This window comes from Eschrichtius robustus, chromosome 4 (assembly GCF_028021215.1).
Source record: "Eschrichtius robustus isolate mEscRob2 chromosome 4, mEscRob2.pri, whole genome shotgun sequence".
Classification (NCBI taxonomy): Eukaryota; Metazoa; Chordata; class Mammalia; order Artiodactyla; family Eschrichtiidae; genus Eschrichtius; species Eschrichtius robustus.
The window spans coordinates 5,379,919-5,405,067 of NC_090827.1; the positions used below are offsets into that span (position 1 = coordinate 5,379,919).

The window sequence follows — 25,149 nt, forward strand, 5'->3', positions numbered from 1 at the left end:
ATTTACAGTAGCCTCAAAGTATAATATATCAACGATTTACTAAAATATAAAAAAAATAGCAAATCAAGTGTAACATTCACTAAAAGTACACTAGATGGGACACTATATTATTCCTAGATCAAGAGAATAAATCTTATAAAGATAAAACTTATTCTGAAAATACTTAATTTAAAAATGTCATGTATTGTTATTGTCTGTTTAGAACGTGTTTTATATATTTATTGTACAAAGTCAGAACGTGCATTACATTAAAAAAATACTTTGAATTCAATTACACAGGTAAAATAACCAAGTCTATTTTCCTTATATGACTTTTCATTATTTTTCTAATTTTTACATAAATGTGTACATGAAAGGGGGAGTTTCTGACACAATATATAAATATGTGACAGATAAAAATTCACTTATCATAACCTGGCTAGTCTAATCTTAATCACTGTGCACTATTCCATCATATGGATTTCTACTTTTTAAAAATACAATTGTTCATTGTTTGTCACCTTAAACCTAGTACCTAAATCAAAGACTAGTATAAGTGATAGGGACTCAATAAATATTTTTGGTCGATCAGTCATATAGATGTATGCATGTATATGTACGTGTACGTGTGTGTGTGCACTGCAATGACCCTCTTTCTAGCTACTTACTTCCATTAGCATACAGCTCTACAAGACATCTGGCTATGTTTAAAGCCATTGACACCTGTTGCCAGGTCGATTTCCAAAAGGTTGCTGTCAGCACCACCAGCTGTCCAGGAAAGTATTCATCCCACCGCACTCAAGGTGGACTATTAATGTGTATGTGTGTATGAGCATGCATGTGTGTGCAAGCTTACCAAGTGTGAATAAATACTATCTCTTACATATATTAGTTTGCTTTTAAATTATATTGACTCTGCTTGCACATATATAAATAAAACTTTCCTCTATTTATATCCTTAATCGCTTATCTATTGGGATGTAACTTTGATAATTTTTACATTTTTAATAGCTGCTTGTAGATTAGAATAACTCTATTTTGTCACATTAATTTATTCTTCATAAAATATAAACAGCAACCTATAATAAATGCAGGCTTGATGATGCCACTCATTTGCTTAAAAACATAATGCATGTATCTGTGTTTGTGTGTCTGTGTGTGTGCGTGTGTGTGTGTGTGTAAGCTCAAAATCTTTAGCATAGCACACATGGTCTTCCACGATATGCCTGTGTCATCCTAAAGTCACATTCCAAACATCAAGTCATTTTGAATCTCTTCATTTTTACGCATGTATTACATTTGCATGAATAGCCTCCCCAAAATTCTTCACCTAACTTGACCTTAATTGTCCTTTAAGATCCAACTTAGCTTTTATCTATAGTTAGCCTGTCTGGAACCAGGAGTTGGGTTAAATGACTCTTTTTCTCTACATATGGAATCCTGTGAAACATCTGTGGCCTTCCATAATGTACCATACCTACATTATCTGTCCTGAAATCTTTCATTTATAATTAGATAATGACAACCTCAAAGTTACGGAACTCCAGTATTCAATACTTATCCACAACTTAACTGAAGTGTAAATTTCCTTTTGGAGATAACGTATGTCTTATAATGAAAATGTGGTTCAGTGGAACAGATGCATAGACACCAGGAACTTTTATTAATGCTCTTTTCGTAAACTGCTTTATTTTGTAAATTAGGGACGTGCAATTGTAGTCAAATGATGGATGCCATATACTAAGTATGCTGTCTCTATGAGAAAACACATGTGGAGGGTGAATATGACTTAAGCAAAAGCAATTACCTAGTTAATTATGGCGCAACATGCTATAGCACTGAGCAGCTAGTTTTCTTGGCTACTCATTCAACTAAATAAGTGTTTTGCTCATCCTTGCCTTTGTCTGAAAGTGTAAGGTTGGCACCAGTGCAAAACATGTTTTGATAAGCTACATTTAGGTAAGTGTAACATTGTAGCTAGATGTCTTATTGACTCTTTCTCCATTTGGCCTTAAAAACTTGACTTAACCTCAGAAGGCAAATGAAAAAGGGCAATGGCAAAAGAAAATATAGATAAAAATTTAATGTATCTGGAAAAATGTGTGGTTAGTGTCATGGTAGTTGAAATTTCTTTGAATGTACATATGGACAAGGAAATGAGACATTAAAACATACTATTTTGGGGATGGAAACTATATAAGATATGCCAAATACACTGCCTGCCATATGCCAAATTCAAAGTCACTTTTAAGTGAAACTGTCACTCTTTTAGCACTGACTGAAGACGATTCTCCCAAGACTACAGATTCCCAACCTAGTGTCTAGACTTAGCTGATTAGGCTATAGTGCCAAGCTTACATTAAAGCATACAACCTGAAACTAGCCATGACTCCATGGTTTTAAATTCTATGAAGTGATGACATAGGATAATAATATTCTTTTGGGGGTGTAATTTGAATCAAGAAATCATTTTAGAAAGCCAGGAGTACAGAGAACTGGAATTGTAAGAATGCATAGCAAAAGGCACCATGACATAGAATTAAGGCTGTGATAATTTGTGCTCATGCAGATCAGGATTCAATTAGACGTGAACAGGAGGAAGACCCATGCAACCCATGGGAGAAGCAAGAGTCTCAGCCGTTGTCTGACTATGTAAAGTTGGTTTCTGGGTTCTGAATGCAGATACATCTCTGACTGCTTCACATTGCCGGTTCAACATTCACATCCATTTTAAAATAACCTATACTTAACCAAAGAGAGAGAGTCTACTCCTGGCAACAAAGTGAGTCAGATTGAAACCAAGACAATGTAATAATTATTCCCATGTCAAGAGGTAAAACTGTCATTATACACAGATGATGTGGTACTATATATAGAAAAACCTAAAGACTCCACACAAAATAGTAGAACTGATAAATGAATTCAACAAGGTAGCAGGACAGAAGACTAACATACAGAAATCAGTTTCATTTCTTTACACTAACAATGAAATATCAGAAAGAGAATGTAAACAAACAATCTCTTTTACAATCACATCAACAAAAATAAAATAATTAGGAATGAACTTCACCAAGGAGGTGAAAGACTTATATGCTGAGAACTATAAAAACAGATAAAGGGAATTGAAGATGATTTAAAGAAATGGAAAGATATCCAGTGCTCTTGGACTGGAAGAATTAATATTGTTAAAATGGCCATATTACCCAAAGGAATCTACAGATTTAATGCAATACCTATTTAAAAAAAAGTATGATATATTTCACAGGACTAGAACAAATACTCCCAAAATGTATATGGAACACTAAAAGACCCAGAATTGCCAAAGCAATCGTGAGCAAAAAGAACAAAACTGGAGTCATAACCCTCCTAGACTTCAGACAATACTACAAAGCTACAGTAATCAAAACAGCATGGTACTGGCACAAAAACAGAAATACAGATGAATGGAAGAGAATAAAGAGCCCAGAAATAAACTTACACACCTATGGACAATTAATCTTCGACAAAGGAGGCAAAAATATACAATGGAGAAAAGACAGTGTCTTCAGCAAGTGGTGTTGGGAAAGTTGGACAGCCAAATGTAAATCACTGAGGTTAGAACACACCTTCAAACCATACACGAAAATAAACTCAAAATGGCTTCGAGACTTAAATATAAGACAAGACACCATAAAACTCCTAACAGAAAACATAGGCAAATCATTCATCAACATAAATCATAACAATGTTTTCTTAGGTCCATCTCCCAAAGCAATAGAAATAAAAGCAAAAATAAACAAGTGGACCTAATCAAACTTATAAGCTTTGCACAGCAAAGGAAACCACAAAATGAAAAGACAACCTACGGACTGGGAGAAAATATTTGCAAATGATGCAACCATCAAGGGCTTAATTTGCAAACTACACAAACAGCTCCTATAACTCAATAACAAAAAAAACAAACAAGCCAATCAAAAAATGGACAGAAGACCTAAATAGATATGTCTCCAAAGAAGACATGCAGATGGCCAATAGGCACATGAAAAGATATTCATCAGCACTAATTAGAGAAATGCAAATCAAAGCAACAATGAGATACCAACTCACACCAGTCAGAATAGCTATCTTTTAAAAATCTACAAATAATAAATGTTGGAGAGGGTTTGGAGAAAAAGGAACCCTCTTATACTGTTGGTGGGTTTGTAAATTGTTGAAGTCACTATGGAAAACAGTATGGAACAAAAAACTAAAAATAGAGTTGCCATATGATCCAGCCATCCCACTCCTGTGTATATACCCAGACAAAACTAGAATTTGAAAAGATACATGCATCCCTATGTTCATAACAGCACTATTTACAATAGCCAAGACATGGAAACAGTTATATATGTATATATATATATAAAACTGAGTCACTTTGCTGTACAGCAGACATTCAACACAAGATTGTAAATCAACTATAGTTCAATAATTTTTTTTTTTAAAAAGAATTATTCCCATGTCAAAGATTTAAGCCATCGCCTGAAACAAATTAAAACGGTACCCATCTTTCCTTCCAATGCCAAACAAAGTAAGCATAGTGTCTGCAGTGGTTATAACATGATGAGTAAGAAAGTATCTCACACTCAGCGGCTTAAAACAACAAAAAGCATTTATGTCTTTATGGAGGTTTTTTGGACAGAGGGGGCGCTCTGGCTTGGGGTTTCTCATGAGGCTTCAGTCATCTGCAGGCTTGACTTGGGCTGGAAGATCCACTTCCATGCAGGTTCACTTGACTGGCTGGGAATTTGGTGCCAGCTGTTGGCAGGAGGTCTCAGTTTACTCCTGGGACTCACCCCAAGGCTGCTTAAGTGTCCCCCTATGCTGGCAGTTGGCTTTCTCCATAATAAGTGATCCAAGAGAGCAAGGCAGAGCCATAATGCCCTTCATGAACCATCTTCAAAAGCCATACACCTTCTCCTGTATCCTACTTTATTTATGATAGAGACCTGATCTGTTTCAATGTGGGAAGAGACTACAAGGGTGAGTGAAACAGAAGAGGAGGAACATTAGGACCATGTTGGACACCACACAATGTTAGTGTAACAGACTGCTTACTAAGCAAACATCGAGAAAATCTAACTTTCTCTTAGTGAGATTGCCAAGACCTAAGCTTCTCTTAATATAGAAATTCTAAGCCTACTACTGTCAGGAAGCGACTCGATTTTGAGAATTCTTCACACAAATGACTGGCTGTGGTTTTTACGTGATAAACAATAAACAGTGACAGTATTAAACAACTGTGGGTAATTAGCTGCAGATATATAAGAGAACAACTGTGCCTTCTAATTCACTTATACACCCTGCTATTTTAGGTAGATGGCAAGCAAAGTTACTTCCTCTTTTGCTTTGACTTCCTCATTTAGAAAATATACCACATGGTGAATTAGAGAATTTGAAAAATAAAATGATTATAACACATTTTAAGTAGTATGTGGCACATAATATTTTATATACATATATATATATATCTCCTAAGCAGAACTCAAGATCATCATACCTATAGAAATTAAATGAACAGAGAGGTAGCCAAAAAAAAAAAAAAAAAAGTTGCATAAAAGTATATTCTAACCTATTATTAGGGCTACCAGAGGATTCTCTTTATTATCATTTGAGAGAACAAAATTATTAGAAAAATAGAAGACTACTTGGATGTTAATTAGCATATGTGCAAAGAAATAATTAAAGATGGTAGACTTTAAAGCTGTAGCAATGAATATCAGTTTTTTAAAAGGGTATTATTTCTAGCAATTTTTATCCCTCCTCTCATATTCTGAACTCCCCACTATTTAATATGTATTCAAATATATATATTTAATATATTTATATTACATACAATGTTAACGTATAGATCTAATTATATTTAAACATGGTATAAAATAAAAGATATCCATTCTCTGAAGGAAACTGGCTACATTAAAAAGTTATTTATCATTCAGATAAGTGAAGATTTTTAGATAAATATTTTGTGAGGGAAATTACACATTACAATTACAATCCACAAATGCATTAAATGTCATGATATTTAAGGCATTCTGGTTAAATATATAGTTTTTAATTCGGTTACATTTGCTTATCTCTAAAGACATTATAAAACAGATATAAAACAGGGCAATGAAAGTCAGCAGACACCTAAACAACATAATCACTGAAGTAGGCCATAACCTTAGCATTGGAAATTTCTAGTCATCACAAGATTTAAAAATATATTGGACTTTACACTGCCTGAGAAAGTGTTCATATAGAAGATGACATAATGTCTCATAAAACAAGCTGATTATAAGTTAACAGAGGTTAACTTCTTCTTGGAACAGATTTCTAAAGAAATTGCATGACACAGAACAGAAAATCAGGCAGTATGAAGATTTTATGAGCATTCAACGAGCTAAAAATATTCAGTTGCTTAGAACAGTGCCTGGCATGTGCACACACACATACACAAACACACTAGTGTATGTATACACACAACACATATGTTTATATACATAAGTGCACATGAATTTTTTGAAAATGGATATGTATTTTTGCTAAACATACATATAAACATAACTTCAAAGATAAGAACTGTAAATTATGACTCAAAAATGAAGCAACTTGCAGCAGTAATATGGCTTATATATCTTGTCTTGTAATGCAGAGAAATACTATAACATTTGAGTGTACACAGTGTGGAGGAACAGATATTTACATGCCTCTTCAGACATTCTTTCTCAAATATGAAAAGCCTTATTAGCAGGCCAATGGCAAGTTCCATAGTAAATTCAATTTGCTTTTTAAAATTGGTTCAAGTGTTTACACTGTGTTGATTAAAGTGAATTCCATATTGCTTTTGATTTGCTTTTACACAATAGTTCCAGGCTCGGCACTGTAAAACAATAATGTGAAACCTGACATTCTCAATCTGTTAAATCCCCATCCTATAGCAATAAGGTCACGTATTGTGGATTAGAAGGATGGCTAACCCTAGAACTGAAATTTTCTTCACCAAAGTACCTTAAATATGTCTTTGTTCTCATACAGTTTTATGATAGAGAACCCAGATATGTGTTATATAGTAAGAATTTTGATGTAAAAATGTTAATTGGAGAATTACAAACTAATAATGGCATTCATAAAGGAATTTCAGCTTAGTCATGGAAGAACTTGTGATCTTAAATTACAAAATATCCTGATGGTCCCAAGATGAGTTAGCTGTACACAGCACATCCAACTTGTTCATTGAGTCTTTTGTTGAATAGGATTAGGCCAATTCAATGTTAGCCTGATGTCTCTCTTACTATTTTTTCTGGGATAATTTTTCTTCTATCTGACATAATTCTGAAAGTAGTATTTACTCAAAAGACGTTAGTCTCTTTGTTTTGCTCACATTAGTGGAGAGCAAATGGCAGGTCCTGCCTAAAATGACATCATAAGCTGTTAGGTTCTCAACTTTTCAGGGCATTGTCACTTACTACTCTGTTTTCTTAAAATTCTTGATGTATCCTAGTTATTAGGATTTTTTAAAATATTTTTTTGATGTGGACCATTTTTTAAAGTCTTTATTGCATTTGTTACAATACTGCTTCTGTTTTATGTTTGGTTTTTTGGCTGCGAGGCCTGTGGGATCTTAGCTCCCCAACCAGGGCTCAAACCCGCACCCCCTGCATTGGAAGATGAAGTCTTAACCACTGGACCACCAGGGAGGTCCCTAGTTATTATAATTTACCTACCTGTTTTAAAAACATATTATTTAGATGAATGAAGTGAGACTCATGGTGTTTTAATTTGCAAATGATATGACCGATTAGGGATTAATATACAACATATAAAAATAGTTCATACAACTCAACATCAAAACAAACAAACAAAAAACAAAAAGCAACCACATTAAAAAATGGGCAGAAGAATTGAATAGATAATTTTCCAAAGAAGACATGCAGGTGGCCAACAGGCACATGAAAAGATGCTCAACGTCTCTAGTCATTAGGGAAATGCAAATCAAAACCACAATGAGAAAAAAAAAAAAAAAAAAAAAAAAACACAATGAGATATTAACTCACACTTGTCAGAAAGGCTATCATCAAAAGGAACAAAAATAACAAATATTGGCGAGGATGTGGGGAAAAGGGAACCCTTGTGCACTGTTGGTGGGAATGTAAATTGGTGCAGCCACTCTGGAGAACTGTACAGAGATTTCTCAAAAAACTAAAAACAGAACTACAAAACAACCCAGCAATTCCACTCCCAGGTATATATCCACAAAAAGCAAAAAGGAATTCGAAAAGATACATGCACCCCAATGTTCATAGCACCATTATTTACAGTTGCCAAGATATGGAAGCAACCTAAGTGTCCATCAACAGCTGACTGGATGTGGTGTATATATACAATGGAATAGTACTCAGCCATAAAGAGAATGAAATTTTGCCATTTTCAGCAACATTGATGGACTTGGAAGGCATTATGCTAAGTAAAATAAGTCAGACAGAGAAAGACAAATACTGTATGATGTCACTTATATGTGGAATCTAAAAAATACAACAAACTAGTGAATATAACCAAAAAGAAGCAGACTCACAGATATCGAGAACAAACTAGTGGTTACCAGTGGGGAGAGGCAACATAGGGGTGGGGAAGTGAGAGGCACAAATCATTGGGTGTAAGATAGGCTCAAGGGTGTATTGTACATCATAGGGGATATAATCAATATTTTGTAATAACTGTAAATGGAAAGTAACCTTAAAAATTGTTAATTTTTTAAATTTGAAAGTAAAAAAAAAGATTCAATAGTGTATTTAAAGAGGGATGACAATATAGTGAAACCAGAAAAATGTGTGAAGTCATCCACAGTTTTTTGTTTGTTCGTTTTTGTTTTTTCTATGCTTCTTACGTTGTCCCATTAAAATTCTTGGTCATAACGCTACCTGATTTTAAATCCCGAATCGTTCAGGAGCCTAAAGCCTTCTCTGTGAGACATTGTCATCCCTGGTTTTAAATGCCTGAAGATGAGATTGAGAAACAAAATTCTTCCTCATCACGTTAGAAGGGAAAATTAAAACATGAAGAAGTGACGTCAGTGTCTAAAACCAGGTAAAGAAACCACCACTACACATTAAGATTAGAAATTTGGAGTTACTACCCATATTACTTTAACGTGTATCGTCTTCTTAATTTGAAACCTTATTGCTACTCCTGGGAGCTGCTACTTCAAACTGTTACACTGGAGAAACAAATGGTGGAAAATCATAAAAGGAACAAACTATTTTTTAAATTGGGGTATAGTTGCTTTACAACCTGAAAATAACACAATATTGTAAATCAACTATGCTTCAATTACAAAAAAATTTAAAAAAAGGAATAAACTATTCTGTTCTCCTCTAATTCTTTCCTCTCTCCCCTCCTTTCCCATCCCCACTCCCACACAACACAGATTCTGTATTAGTAAGAGAGAACAATGCCAGCTGCCCTTCTTCCTTCCATTGCCAGAACTGGAAAAAGGTCAGAACAAACAACAGTGATACTCCAGCAGCTGCAGTGACTGCAACAGAGTAAAAGAGAACGGGGTCAAAGATGCTCAGAGAGAAGTGACAGGAAGAGAAATAAACTAGGCCAAGTAGCAGTAGTGTAGCCAGCTGTGCTGTGGGAAGAGTGAACGCTGGCACTGAAACAGGAGAGCATTTTCAGCTGAAGCCTTCTGATACCACCGGGACTCCACACGTGTAACCTTTAATTATTGCTCACTCTTGAAAATAAGATGCAGTCAGGCATGACTTCCAGAATGTGATATAAAAACAGTTTCCCTATATATATGTATTAGCATATGGTATTTGTTTTTCTCTTTCTGACTTACTTCACTCTGTATGACAGACTCTAGGTCCATCCACCTCACTACAAATAACAGACATGGGGAGGGGGAAGGGTAAGCTGGGTGAGAGAGTGGCATGGACTTATATACACTACCACATGTAAAACAGATAGCTAGTGGGAAGCAGCCGCATAGCACAGGGAGATCAGCTCGGTGCTTTGTGACCACCTAGAGGGGTGGGATAGGGAGGGTGGGAGGGAGACCCAAGAGGGAGGAGATATGGGGATATATGTATATGTATAGCTGATTCACTTTGTTATAAAGCAGAAACTAGCACACCATTGTAAAGCAATTATACTCCAATAAAGATGTTTAAAAAAAAAAACGGTTTCCCTCCTATATATGTATATATATTTTTTACTAACAATCCGTATGAAACTTACCTCTCCCACATTCTACAAGAAAGAACATCAAAGGAAAATGATCAGATTTGAATAAAACTCTGAAATGTTTGCTCCAAGGGCATTTTTTCCAACTTGAGCATACAATTTTCCATGTGACTAGGAGATTCAAGAAGGGAATTTAGCTTCACAGGAGTACCAGACTATGTAAGATACAAGAGTAAAGAAATCGCCAGTTGCGATACATGTTAATAAAGGTATAAGTAATTCCTAAGTAAACCTGAACCTCAAAATAGTTTGCTGTTAAAAACAAATATAAAATATTTAATCTGTAACACTTTCTTGAATAGTCCTATTCCTAGCATTTTTCACTTTTACCCATTTTTACCATTTACATAATTTTTATCCATTGTTCAATATATTTAAGAAAAAATTAAAACTAAAATTATTGAAGCAGAATAATAACAGTATCAGTAATCAGGAACATTTACTGAGCCCTTATTATGTGCTAGACACTGTGCCAAGTACCTTAGAATACTGGAGCCATTAAAATTTTATTTCTATCAATATCTCTAATTGAGTTAATTTCTCTAATAATTTTAAGAAAGCAATTTGCTGTACAGTGGAAACTAACACAACATTGTAAAGCAACTACACTCCAATAAAAATTAATTTTAAAAAAGCAAAATAAAGCAAGCATGTGCTAAAAATATGAGTCTAATCAAATAGTTTGGAGTAGAATAATAATGTTCTAAAAACAAATTAATGAGCAGAGTATCCACTTATTTATATATCAAACAAACTGTTTTCAGAAAGATTAGTTTCTGTAGCCAGAATTGTGTCCTGGCCAACATTGTACCCATTGGTATGAAGTAAACATTGCTCAGGGGCCACAAAAGCATAAAGTCAGCAGTAGATTATCTCTTATCTATTATTAAAATAGAATCTTTTCAGTGTTAGCTTTGCTCTAATTTAATGGATACAAATTAATAGGCACAAGCAGCCTAAGACATAATTTTAGTCCTTGACTATTTTAATATGATTATTTATTAAAAATAATATTTTATGAATGTTTTCTTCTTAGAAGCTCAAATAGGCTGATAAATCAAGTAACACTATCTTTTGGGAAATGCCATTATGCAAAATAGTTTTCAAAAGATGAGTAGAGGAAGACGGTCAAACCTCATACTGAATGCTCACAGGGGTTGTATCCAGCAGCACAACACATATTCTGTCTTGGGATTAAATAGTCAACATAAAAGACTGTTGGTCTTATATACCATGTTGGCAATTTGAATTTGGTTAATCCTGCTCAGGTTAAAAAAAAAAAAATTACTCAAATGTCTACTATATATTAACAATGAGATATGCAACAAAAAATGCTTATTGTGATATTTATCTAAATACTAGATAATGACTATGTAGAAAAGAATTTTTACCTTTGCAGAAATATAGCATGTAAATGACTCCTCATTTGACTTTTTCTATTCACAAAGTTCAACACCTCCCTTAATCTGGTTCTACCCAATAATTTATTCTCACCATGTATTGCAAATTCCCAGCAAATCTTTTTACGAGTATATTACACAAAGTTAATAAAACACACCACGTGGGTTTATACTCTTCCCTGAGTTGATATACTTTTAAGTCCCCAGCTGCAGAGGTATCGCTACAGCCACCAAATATTAGCTCAAATGTCATCACCTCAATAAACATTATGCAATGCAACTCAGTTGGAATTTGATGATTCTGTGGTTGCAATCCTATCCCACTTGACTTGTATGTCTGTTACAACAATTATGTTATTCTACCATGTATTATAGCTGTCCTTTACTTCTAACTGCATTAAACTATAGTCTTTCTGAAAGTACAGAGTTGTCTTATTCAGTGCTAGCCATATGCTAGCAGCATGTTTGTTTGCATGTTTGTTCTTTCCTCAGTGAATATTTCATAGGTGAAAACACAAATGAACAAACCTATCGTTCCCTGTAGATTTTTTGTTCGCCTTACAATGAAAACTCTTAATTTTATAAATTTTGTAAATATCCCTTTTCTAATAGACATTAGAAAACAAATAAATAAGTTTGGATTAATTTTGAAATAGTATTCACACACTTGGGAATGTAACAACTTCACACACATTTAAATTACATAAATCAAATTACAGCCATTGTAAAAAGTATTTAAATTAAGTTAGTTACCATGGAAATACGGAAGTAATTAAAAGACAAAAATGAAACTAAATTATAGCAAAATATTAAGTACGTGGCAGGTTCTTCTTAAATAACTTCTGAATGTATGGCAATTCAATATTTCTCTAAGACGTGTGATTGCTGGGTTCCAAGGCATATGCAAATCTGAACAGATAATGTTAAAGTGCTTTCCAAAGGGAGGTGAAACTGACACTACCTCTAGCAGTGGATAATGAGTCCTATTTTTCCAAATCACATCAAGTCTTGGTGTTTTGTAGCTTTTTATTTTTGGTATTCTGATAGATGTAAAATGGCATTTCTCTGTGATTATAAAGTGTGTTTCCTTGAAAACTAATGAGGATTAACATCTTTTCATAATATATATTGAGACTTCATCTTTCCTTCTATCTGAAAAGTCTTTTTAAAACTACTGCCTAGTTTTCTTTGGTTTGTTTCATCTATAACTATCTATCTATCTATTGAGCAATCTATGATACTAAGTTCTTATTAATTTTTTAGGTAGACAATATCTTGAGGGCAAATTCTTATGATTAGAACTTCTTAATTTTAATCTAATCATACTTTCTCTTCTGATGTTTATTCTGCCTTTGAAACATACCCCTAAAATTATATTCTAATATTAATATTAGTATAATCATAATTAAGACAATATTGGATGTGATATATATATGTATATGTATGTATATAGTCTTTACTTGAATATCATTATAATAATTACATTAGAAAATAACACACCTTTTTTCTTTACTGTATGGTATAATCTTAGTCTTCTGAATCCAAACTATATCTAGAAACACATTTTGACTTTCTATAAGCATATGTTTCAGACAAAAACAAATATTTTATTCACTAATAATTTATTTTCTATTTAAATTGTACTATTGTTAGAATGTTTCCAAAAGTTTTATTATTATTTATACCAGAGTTTAGTATTTATAAAGGTATGCATTAGACAGACAGTAGATCAATTTAGGGGAAAGATATTGTATTTAAATTGGCACACAATTTTACTGCATGAGTTAGAAAAGTGACTTTTAAGAAATGTCATATTTAATAACATTTCAAATGTAAAGTAATATTTCCTATGTAACACAAATATGGAAATGAACACAAAGTTGGAAAATAAAGCAAATAAGGAAGATAAACAGTAATCAAACTGTCTGACTCACTCTTTCTGGCATATTCGTACAACAATTAGGTCTTATCAGAACCCAGATATCTGGGCAAACAGAGGATAATAGGCACACAGATGTATAATCTGGGCTCTTTGTACACAGTTGATAAAAATGTATGGCATCAATTAGATTTCAAAAAATGTTAAGAAGGCACCTCCTTTCAGCCCCTCATGTGGGAGCCTGGGAATTTGAAGACCACATTTGTTTTATTAACTCTTCACACATTGACACCATTTTCTGACAGAATCCCTATATCAGAGAACTCTAAGAAAATCATTGAGTGATAATTCTAACCTCTTCTTGAACCTAAGTACAGGTTTCCCCACTATCCAAAAGTAGAAGGTTCCTGTGAAACCTTTCACAAACCAAAATGTTATAAAGTGAAGAAGCAATTACCTTAGAACATATCTTGCTAAGGGATGGACAAAATAAATGGAGGTAAAGCACAGGTGCTCACAGACACGGTTCACAGCTATGAGGGATTGATGCTGAGATGCTGAGACGATGCTGAGTGTGGTTCCAGGGAAGGAGCTTGGCTGTGCCAGTTTTCCAGCTCAGATGCTCCCAACCTCTATAGGGCTGCTGCAAAGTGGGCTGGACGTGATTTTAGCTCTTCACCTTTCTTACTAAAAAGGAAGATCCGCTTAGGATTTCTTTTGGTTAGCGAAAGCTGACACTAATGTATTTGTAGGTCTTTCGTAAAAGAAAGTGGCATAAATAGAATTTATGAAAATCGGGGGCTACCTGTCACAGCTATTTTGCAAAGGACTCACCAAGTGCAATGCCTCTGGAATTATGGATTATCAAAGTGAATCCTAACATTTTCTCCTGAACACCACCAACAAAATATTAGTATATAGATTTTCTGAAAGTTTCATAGAGACCTTATACTCAGCATTGTCACTGTATATAAGCTAATTTAGTCTGCATACCTGCAGAAATATAAATAAAATATCATCATTACTTGCCTATTTCTATCATAAAATAAATTAGGCAAATTGACATAGTGTAATATGAGATGAGATATAGGAATATTCCACTGAAGGTATATAAGGTCCTGCAGACAAAATGGAGGAAATAAATCAAAATAAGAAAGCTTAGAGTCATATTTTGTTTTGTAGGCAAGGGATCCCTGATTATTGATGATTGTTGTAAACTTGTCAATTTGATGACATTCAGATCACGTAGCATCTTGTTAAATGAGAGACAAACCTCCACTATTGGGCAAAAATGGCAATGCATTAGAAACAGGTCTATTTAATGACATTGAAAAGCATGCTATTTTGAAAATATAACCTTCAGATATGGAAATCACAAAGCAGATCATTTCACCATGTTCTGGGTCAACAGATGAAAAGATTTATGAACAAGATATTTCACAGGATGCGACAATGTCATTGGCCAAATTGAGAGCTTGAATATTAGAATTTAAGATAAGTAATGAAAGCTCATAAAATAATAAATGCTTATCAAGCATGATTAACCTCAACATGAGTCTGATTATTCTAAGTGTGTTTTATTTCACAATAAGCTTACTAATATGTAAATGTCTGTGACAAATATTAACTAAATAGTTTTTTGGGTTTTTCAAAAGAAATATGCATTGTTCACTCTGCTTTAAAGTGTTTTTAGTATAGTACGTCTATTAAATTATAGTCAGTGAATGTTAAACGAAAATTAACAATAATTTTCATTTATTGATTTATTTCATTTTTCTCAAATGTCTGTCTTTATTTGGTTCTTTTTGATTCCAGCACTTAGCTCATAACTATCAGGATTAAAATATCACCCTGGCTATGATGTCCACACCATATCTTTAACTATAGATTTTCCAAATTCCTATTTGTTCTACCTCACTCATATTGGTTGAGTATAAAAATGATTATTAATTGATAACTGGTGCATTTGGGTCCATCTATACCTGATAGACTATGCTGTTCTTTGTTTATACTATCTTCCTAGCCTCTGTAGACATTGATAAAATCCTACGTAAATGATCTCATTAAACCTATACAATTGCTCTTTCGAAGTAAGTATTTTCTCTACTCTTTAAAAATAGAAAGTAAATGAAGACTAGAAAGGTTAATTAACTTGTTCATATTACCAGAATATGTTCTATTTCCAAAGTTTGTGATATCATATTTAAACTGCCTTTAAATGTAAAAATACCATATTTTAACCTATTTTAAGACCCTTTCCTCTACTTCTAAAGTAGGCAAATACTTCTTAAACATTCTTAAACATTCATATATGTTTTGAAATATTTAGGTACAAGTGGCTACATTTCATCATATTTCTAAATCCATGTATTGTGAATTATACTCATCATATTTTTATAATACTTTTTAACTTATATGAACATTATATATTTATATAGTTTGTTCATTCTTGTAATCTTGTTGTAGAGTCTAACCCATTTAAAATACTCATTTAAAGAATCATAATGAATTTTAGTTCATAACAGTCAACCAATGTTAATTTATTGAAGTTAATTCTAAAGTAAGGAATGTAGCAATAGCCGAATATTTCCAATGTAATACTGCCTGTGACAATGAAAAAAAGAAAAATATATATATATATACTAGTCTAACATATTCAAACATTATATTCCAATATTTGTGAGAAGCTAGATTAAACGTATCCTTTACTAAAATCCCAGCAAGGTGTCATAAAACCTGTGTCCAGGGCTTAATGCACATAGAGGCTTAAAAGCTTTCCAGAGAAGCCTACATTCACACTGATTTTAATTTGCCATAATTCTGAAGATAAATTGTTATCATCTGGGAATTGCCTCCCATTGGAAATGGAAGTGTATTAAGTACTTATGTTATGTGCAAGATGTTTCCAAATAAACAATGATCTACCTCTACCTAAAATCCCCTCATATTATTTCAAATTGTCTTCTACTCCCTGTTACAAGCACCATTCTAGGGCCCATTTCTACTGTTCTTTGCATTTAAATCCTCCCTGTATACCATTCTATTCAATCTTAGTTATCAAACCCTAAGCCTAATATAGCTGGAGATTATATTATTTTGCAGCACTTTCTTGTAGTTCAATTTGTCACATGAGAAAAATTCCAGTAGGGTTTGCCAACAAACCTGTAACTCAAGGTTTTCCAATTCAAAGATTCAGGTACAACAAAAATCAGCACCCTGGCCTGTGATGCTTTGCATGAATTTTTCTCTCAACAGCATCATATTGCTGGGAAATATAGTATAGGAAAAAAATGTGATTGATGCCACTATCAGAACTCAATTATACAGAAAATAGCTGGATGATTACTCTGAAGCTGTAGCCAAACAAAATCCGTGTTGTGTCATTTGACCCAAAAGTTGTAAATCTTTCCCCTTTGTTATTGCTGTCTACATGGGATTCAATACTTCTCTGCATCTTTCAAAAAGAAAACAGAAGAAAATCACCTTACAAAATAATTTTTTAGTGTAATGGGAATATAAATTGACCAATGTAAAGGGGAAATAAAGTGTAGCTTTTGCTTTGACTCTGGCAAAAAAATATATTTTTATTTAAAATATCTTAATAGCTACATTAAAGGAAAAGTTATACTCTTATCAGCAGAGTCAATTTTTTAGTATGAAGATATATAATATTTTATGTTTGGATATGTAATACTATAGATGTCAATATACACTCACATCTCCATCTCCATCTATCTCTATACCTATATCTCTGTATAGGTATCATTCATTTTGGAAACGCTGATTTCTAACAATTACTAGATTTTCCAGTCTTATTAAAAATTATTTTTGTCAATGTTTCTAGCAAGAAGTAAGTAATTATTTTCAGAAAATTAGTAAGAATCAGCATAATGTCTAGCATTATGGTGAGTGCTTTACAGTATCTGCATAGAAAACCCTTAGTGAGTTAGTATTTATACTGTATTACAGATAAGGACATTAAAGCTCAGAGGGGCTAACTAGTAGCTCCAAATCACAGGACTATTATGTGGTGGAGAAATTATTCTAACTCATGTCTTACTCCAAAGTTCATGCTCTTCTGTTAGACCAATCTGCTTTTTAAATATACAGTTGACACTAGAACAACATGGGTTTGAATTGTGCGGGTTCACTTATACAGGGATCATTTTCAATAAATACATATTACAATACTACACGATCCACCATTGGTTTAATCCATGGATATGGAACCACAGACACATAGGACAGACTGTAAAGTTCTACTCAGATTATCGACTGCAAGGGCGGTTGGACCTCCTAAACACTACATTGTTCAAGGGTCAACTGTATGTTGTATCCTAACACAACTAAAAGGAAAAAAGACCTCTGAAATTATTTTGATAAGTCAGTAATTTTTAATATGTGCAAATAAGAAGAGTGAAGTCATCATTGATGGGTCTGTGACTCTTTTCTCTGGCTTTTTGAGAATATCTGTCAAAATACAAATGTGACTTGCATAATTAATATTATTAGTCTTTTTCCATGGAATTACTAGAAGAGAACCCAGAGCAATTCTTATGTTAGGACTTACAAAAGGCTGTAGTTTTCCCTGATGTGCTGTCCACCTGATTTTGGTATTGTTATACAGAATTCTGACAATTTATTGAGTGCTAGGAAACATCCCAAGGAAAACTGCCTTCAACTAGACAGTCTCACATTTTCAGTTCATTCTCTTTTATCACTACTAATATTCTACTCAGTTTACTTATTTAGCTTTATTCTGGTTTTAAGTATGTGTGTTTGTTTCTAAAAATGGCTATTTTCACATTAACAACTATATATATGATATGTTCTTAATAATGGTGTCGCAAATTTGTGGAAAACAAATTTAACAAAAATTAAATTAGTTTAGCGAATTCCCTGGCAGTCCAGTGGTTAGGACTTGGCACTTTCACTGCAGGGGCCCAGGTTCGATCCCTGTGTGGGGAACTAAGATCCCCCAAGCTGCACGAGGTGCCCCCCACCCCAATAAAAGGTTAAAGTTGTTTATTTAAATGAGAGGTAAATTTGTTATTGCAAAGAAACTGTATTTACATGCCTACAAAATAGTAGAATATAAACATGAATTAGTGGTGCTTGAGACTTCTGGGTTACAACTAAAATCCATTTTTTTTTTTTTTTTTTTTTTTTTGCCAAAAGCAATGTCATGAAGTTTTCCCTTTTTTTCTTAAGAGGTTTACATTTTCAGGTTTATACCTAAGTCTCTAACTATTTTGAGTTGATTCTTTCATATGGTAAAAGTTGGGAAGTTCAGTTTCATTCTTCTACGTGTGGACACTCAGTTTCCCAGCACCATTTTTTGAAAAGACTATCCTTTGGCAAACATGTATTCTGGAGCCCTTGTCAAAGATTAGTTGACTGCATATGTGTGGATTTATTTCTGAGATCTCTTTTCTGTCCCATTGGTCTACATGCCTGTCTTTATGTAAATATCATACTGTTTTAATTACTATAGTTTTAAAATATATTTTGAAATCAGGAAGTATAATTTCTCCAGCTTTGCTCTTCTTTTCCAAGATTTTTGCAGTTATTCTGGATTTTTTGTTGTTTCATATGAATTTTAGGAATTTTTTCGATTTCTGTAAAATGCCACTGAGATTTTGATGGAAATAGAATTGGATCAGAGACTCCTTTGGTTAGTATTGACATTTTAAGAGTATTCATTCTTCCAATCTACAAGCACAGAATATCAGAATATCTCTCCATTTATTTGTGTTTTGTTCAGTTTCTTTAATCAATTTCTTATAGTTTTCAGTGTACAGGTCTTTCACCTCTTTGGTCAAATTTATTCCTAGGTATGTTATTCTTTTTGATGCATTTGTAAATGGAATTTCTTTCTTAATTGCCTCTCAGATATACATTGTTAATGTATAGAAACACAAGTGATTTTCATATGTTGATTTTGTACCCTGCAACTTTGCTGAATATGTGTATTAGTTCTAACAGGTTTATTTTGTGGCATCTTTAGAGTTCTCTCTATATGAAATCATGTCATCTGCAGAGACAATTTTTCTTCTTCGGATTTGGATGCCTTTTATTTCTTACCCTTGGCTAATTGTTATGGCTAGGACTTCCAATATTATGTAGAATAGAAGTATGAGTGTGTATCCTTGTCTTGTTCCTGATCTTAGGCGGAAAGTTTTTTCTCAGCTTTTAACCACTGAGTATGGTGTTAGCTGTGGGCTTAAAAATATATGGCCTTAATTATGTTGGCGTAAATTCTTTCCACACCTCGTTTGTTGAGCATTTTTATTGTAAAAGGGTGTTGTCAAAGTATTTTTATCATTAAAAGGTGTTTCAAATGTTTTATTTGCGTCTACTGGATGATCAAGTGATTTTTATCCTGTAGTCTGTCAATGTGCAAGTCACATGTACCGATCTCCTTATGTTGAACCATCCTTGAATCCCAGGGATAAATCCCATTTGATCATGGTGTATGTTCTTTTTAATGTGCCACTGGATTCAGTTCATTAATATCTTGTTGAGGAATTTTGTACCTATGTTCATAAGGGACATTGGCCTATAATTTTCTCAAAAGCACAATTAGCAAAAGCAAAAATAGCCAAGTTAGAATGTATCAAATTTAAAAGCTTCTGTACAGCAAAAGAAACAATCAGCAGAGTGAAAAAAACTACCTATGGAATGGGAGAAAATATGTTCATGCTTTATATCTGATAAGCATTTAATTTTCAAAAAAAAGGAACTCCAATAACTCAATAGCAAAAAATAACCCAACTTAAAAATGGGCAAAGGAGTTGAATAGATATTTCTCCAAAGCCATACAAATCGCCAATGGACATATGAAATTTTTTTCTATATCACTAATCATCAGGGATACAAATCAAAACCACAATGAGATATTATCTTCATACCGTTTAGAACATCTATTATCAAAATAACAAAATAAAAAAGTATTGGCAAGGATATGGAGAAACCGGAACTTTTGCACATTGTTTGTGAGCATGTAAAATGGTGTAGCCACTATGGAAAACATTATGGAAGCTAAAAATAGAACTATCATATAACATAGCAATCCCATTTGTGGGTGTATTTCCAAAAGAATTGAAACCAGGATCAAAGAGATAGCTGCACTCACATGTTAATTGCAGCATTATTCACAACAGCCAAGATATGGAAACAACCCAAATATCTATTAACATATCAATGGATAAAGAAAATTTTGTGTATTCATACAATATAATATTATTCAGTCTTGCAAAGAAGGAACAACATGGATGGACCTGGAAGATGTTATGCTCATTGAAACAAGCGAGTCAGAGAAGGAGAAAATATTGTGTAATTGTACTTAAATGAGGTATCTAAAAGAGTCAAAATCATAAAAGTAGAAAATACAAGGTGATTGTCAGGGGAAGGGGAGAAGGGAGAAATGAAGAGTTGTTCAATGGTTATAATGTTGTAGTTATGCAAGATGAACAAATTTTAGAGCTCTGCTGTGCAACTTAGTCCTGTAGTTAACAATACAATATTGTACACTTAAAACTTTAAGAGGGTTAAGCGGGTATCCTTATGTTAAGAGGGTAGACCTTATGTTAGGTACCTTTTTGAAATTCATTAATTAATTAAAAAAATAAAATCTGTTAGTTTTCACTCTTTATCCTTCAAAATGTCACATGATTTGAATGTATAATTAATACCTATACATATTTCACTTCCAGAGTTAGAAAACAAAAGTCTCCAAATCTTTCATTTGTATTGTTTCTTATAAGATGGCTTTGAAAGTTCTATAACTATAGATGTAGTAAGACCTGCAGTGCTTTGTCTTATAAAACTAGTATTTCTGATTTTAACAGCATATTGCTAACAAAATGTCTTTCGGACTTCCCTGGTGGCGCAGTGGTTAAGAATCCGCCTGCCAATGCAGGTGACATGGGTTCAAGCCCTGGTCTGGGAAGATCCCACATGCCGCGGAGCAGCTAAGCCCATGAGCCACAACTACTGAGCCTGTGCTCTAGAGCCCGCAAGCCACAACTACTGAGCCTGCGGGCCTAGCGCCCGTGCTCCACAACAAGAGAAGACACTGCAAGGAGAAGCCCTCGCACCGCAACGAAGAGTAGCACCCGCTCGCCGCAACTAGACAAAGCCCGTGCACAGCAACGAAGACCCAACGCAGCCAAAAATAAATAAATAAATAAATAAATAAATAAATAAATAAATAAATATTTAAAATGCATTATTTTGACCTGTGTTTAAGGTGATAAGTAAAATAAACTGAAAACATGATTTCATAAACAGCTTATGATTAAACTAACACATTTATATGACAAAATTATATGAAATCTTCTAGTAAAGTGTTTCTCAAATATACATGCTGGTAGATAGTGATTCATTGATTAAAGAAGCTATAGCTAGGTGTTTCAATTTTGTAATAGAGAAATATATTGAAAACTACATGACCAATATTAAAAGAAAATTAAAATACAGAGTTGAAAATAAAATCTGTCTCATCAGCACCATCATAAAAGACAAGGAAAACTAAAGTTTTCAATTACTTGTCACCCAAAATTAATTTTTAACAGGAAATGAATTGCAAATTGAGGTAAAGAAACTATGGCGGTCCTTATCTGGGTCATTAAACCCAGTTTTCTTTTCTCTTTTTCCACCTTAAGAATTTTAAATTTAAGTATGCTTATAATGAGGGTTGTCCTAGCCAGACGAAATATAGATACCGATATACCAGTAGTCAGGGCCTGGGTAAGACCCAACTTCCTCATTGGATCCACTCATATCTACATGCACTCACTGATTGAAAGAGGAATAAGAAGATTCCTGGGACAATATTTTAACCTCGTCCAAAAACTGGGCTCAGAGAATTGCACATGTAAATGGTCCTCAAAATATAAGGATCCCTGAAAAAACTTAGACTGATAGGAGGTACAGACAGGTGCAAGACTTTGGAACAATGAGAATAGCCATTCCAAGTATATCCAGACCCAATCCCAAAACAGCCATCCGTGGCACATGTGCACCAGGGGAAGAAAATGTCTGAGTGTTTGCCTATAGAGAGCTCACTTGATAAATGCTACAGGAATACTTTGAGTTCTAAATAATTCAGCTGTAACCAAAAATCCATCTTTAGCATCCCAGGCCACCATATCCCTTTCACTAAGTACTAATTTTTAAAAAGGACAGTACATTTTTGTTAAAACTTCATGAAACAACGAGGAGACATGTACAGCAATGACAGAGGATTTCTAGCTATAAACGGAGACTAGCCCATGGTGTGGTGTTGGTGCTGGGGTAATGGGTGTCTCAATGTGGCTTACTTCTCTGACTGCTGCAAAGAAGGGCTGATGTACAGCCATTGGGTCATGACTACAACGCAACTTCAAGAAAAAGAATGATTGATGTATTAAAACTATAGAATGCTCCTTGGCTATATTATAGGACTTTGAATTCCAAATCATTTGGGAGAAGGATTTTGCAAAGGATTTAATTTCCTATATGAGCAAATGGGAGGACAGGACCCAACACATCTTATGTACACTTGCCAAAGAAACAAAATCATTTTAGTTGCCGTACTGAAAATTTCACAATCTTGTATTTAATCCTTAAATCTCCTTTTAATATTTCAAGAATTCCAGCCTTCCTACATATGAAAACTGCTTTTGTTTGCTTGTTTTTTCTTTTATGCATTGCTCATTTCACAGCATTTTCTGATGCCTTTGTTTTTGAAAAAACTTACTTGTAAAGTTGAGTATGGTGTGTGTGTGTGCGGTGTGTGTGTGTGTGTGTGTGTGTGTGTGTATTCAATACATACGGGTCTTTCTAGCAGAATCTTCCACAAAAAGAGAAGAAATGTCTTCATCCACTCCTGCTTCATTTTTCGCGATACAAGTGTATGCTCCTGTATCTTCATAGCGCACATTGCTAATATGAACCTCACTGCCATTTGCTGAAAACAGAAGGCAAATGCAACCTGTAAACTACAGTTTCAGTTTTGGTACAGTGATTTCTGATTACACAGTCAAACAGTTCTCTTAGCTTATCCTAATTAAACTGTTTCCCTTCATACTTCCATGCTTTGGAGACATGCCAAATTATTCCAGATGCATTCAAGTGTTTCATAAATTGTGCTGTCATTCTATTACAGAGATCCCAATACTCTGTATCAAATGCACACACCATATTTTATATCCATTTCCTATTTCCTACCTTGCATAAGAAGTGTTACATATTGAAAACTATAATTCCATTTCTATATTTATTTTTAATATTCATAATCCACTTTGTCCTCAGCTTTCACAACAGTTTTAATTAATACCAATATGGTTCATTTACAGGAGAATACTTGTGAAAAGACATGTCATAAAGGAATTAAGTGAGCTACATCATGCAAGTATAATACAATGCCATTTAGCAAGCATATTCTTGACTCTGAATTATATATCTGGAATTATTAGGTATAGGGGACAGAAAGAAAATAACACATGATTTTTTTTGTAAGATTTGCAGTCGTTTGTAAGAAATATACCTAAAGTAAGCAGTATTATAATATGGAAATTGATATAGGCAGTGTATAACCAAAGGGTTAAGGTAATGATTCATCTAATTTTTAAATTTTGGTAAAATAATATTTGCAGCTAATCTCTGAATGAGTTGCGTTCCCCAAAGTGGAAACCAGGGTATAATTAACCATTTACTGTATGTTGGCAATATAGGAGGTGCTTTTACATATATTATTCCTTAATTGTCCCAGATAATAGCTAATTATCAAATGAGGAATCTGAGACTTATGGAATGATCTTATGCAGGTCACTCCCCTCAAAGGTAAGGGCTGGACTTCTGTTCTATCAGACCCTAAGGTTCAGTGTTTTAGTGCTCATTTGTTTAGGTTTGCATCTTTTCTTTTACTTTCTTTTCTTTTTTTCTGTATGTCTCTGTGTGCATGTTTGTGGTGTGTTCCATGTTATCCAATCACAAGGACACCATGAACCATGTGCAGTAGAAAGGGGCACGACTCCGTGACAGAGAGGAGACTGAATGATCAGAGCCGCTGTTTGGGGAAGGAAGGTAGAAAACCAAGGGGAAAAGAGCTTAAATGTCATCCCTAGGAGGACATGGAGAGGCAGTGAGTGTTTGGGAAAGGCTAATCACTGAAATCACTGGACCCTCTTTCTTGATTTACAAATATCACTGCACTCCTCCATTCCCCCCATCCTTTGTTGAGAATCACTTCCCCAAAACAGTTGGCAGGTTTTTTTTGGCAGGGCCGCTGAAAAAGGCCAGCTGGCTTTGTGGGCTACACAATTTCTGTGCCAACTTCTCACCTCTGCCATAGCAGCATGACAGAAGCCACAGACATTAGTTTTTAAAATGAATGCGGCTGTTCTAAAAACAAGCAAAACAATTGCTTTATTTACAAAAATAGGCAGCTTTCCAGATTTGGTCTGTGGTCCTTCATTTGCAGACCCCTGCTCTAAAAGATGAGAAGAAAACAATGCACTTAAGCCCAGATCAGCTTCTTGTTTTATGTGAAACATGGCCCTCTCCAAAGACCACATACTTAAGGTAAATTCTCTAGAACTTTTTTGAAACTTCAATTTTTTCCTTCTTGAAATTCTCTCTTCTCAATATTCTTAT

The 25,149-nt window shown here is 33.9% G+C and overlaps 1 protein-coding gene across 3 annotated transcripts in view; it reads right to left on the reverse strand.

Moving 5' to 3' along the window:
* The window catches only part of FSTL5 (follistatin like 5), a 706,899-nt gene that overhangs the window by 111,506 nt on the left and 570,244 nt on the right, over positions 1–25,149 (reverse strand). For all 3 annotated transcript variants that reach the window (XM_068542031.1, XM_068542030.1, XM_068542029.1), the window contains exon 9: positions 23,327–23,461. In XM_068542031.1, coding sequence (XP_068398132.1) covers positions 23,327–23,461 — 135 coding nt within the window. The remainder of the gene's footprint in view (positions 1–23,326; positions 23,462–25,149) is intronic.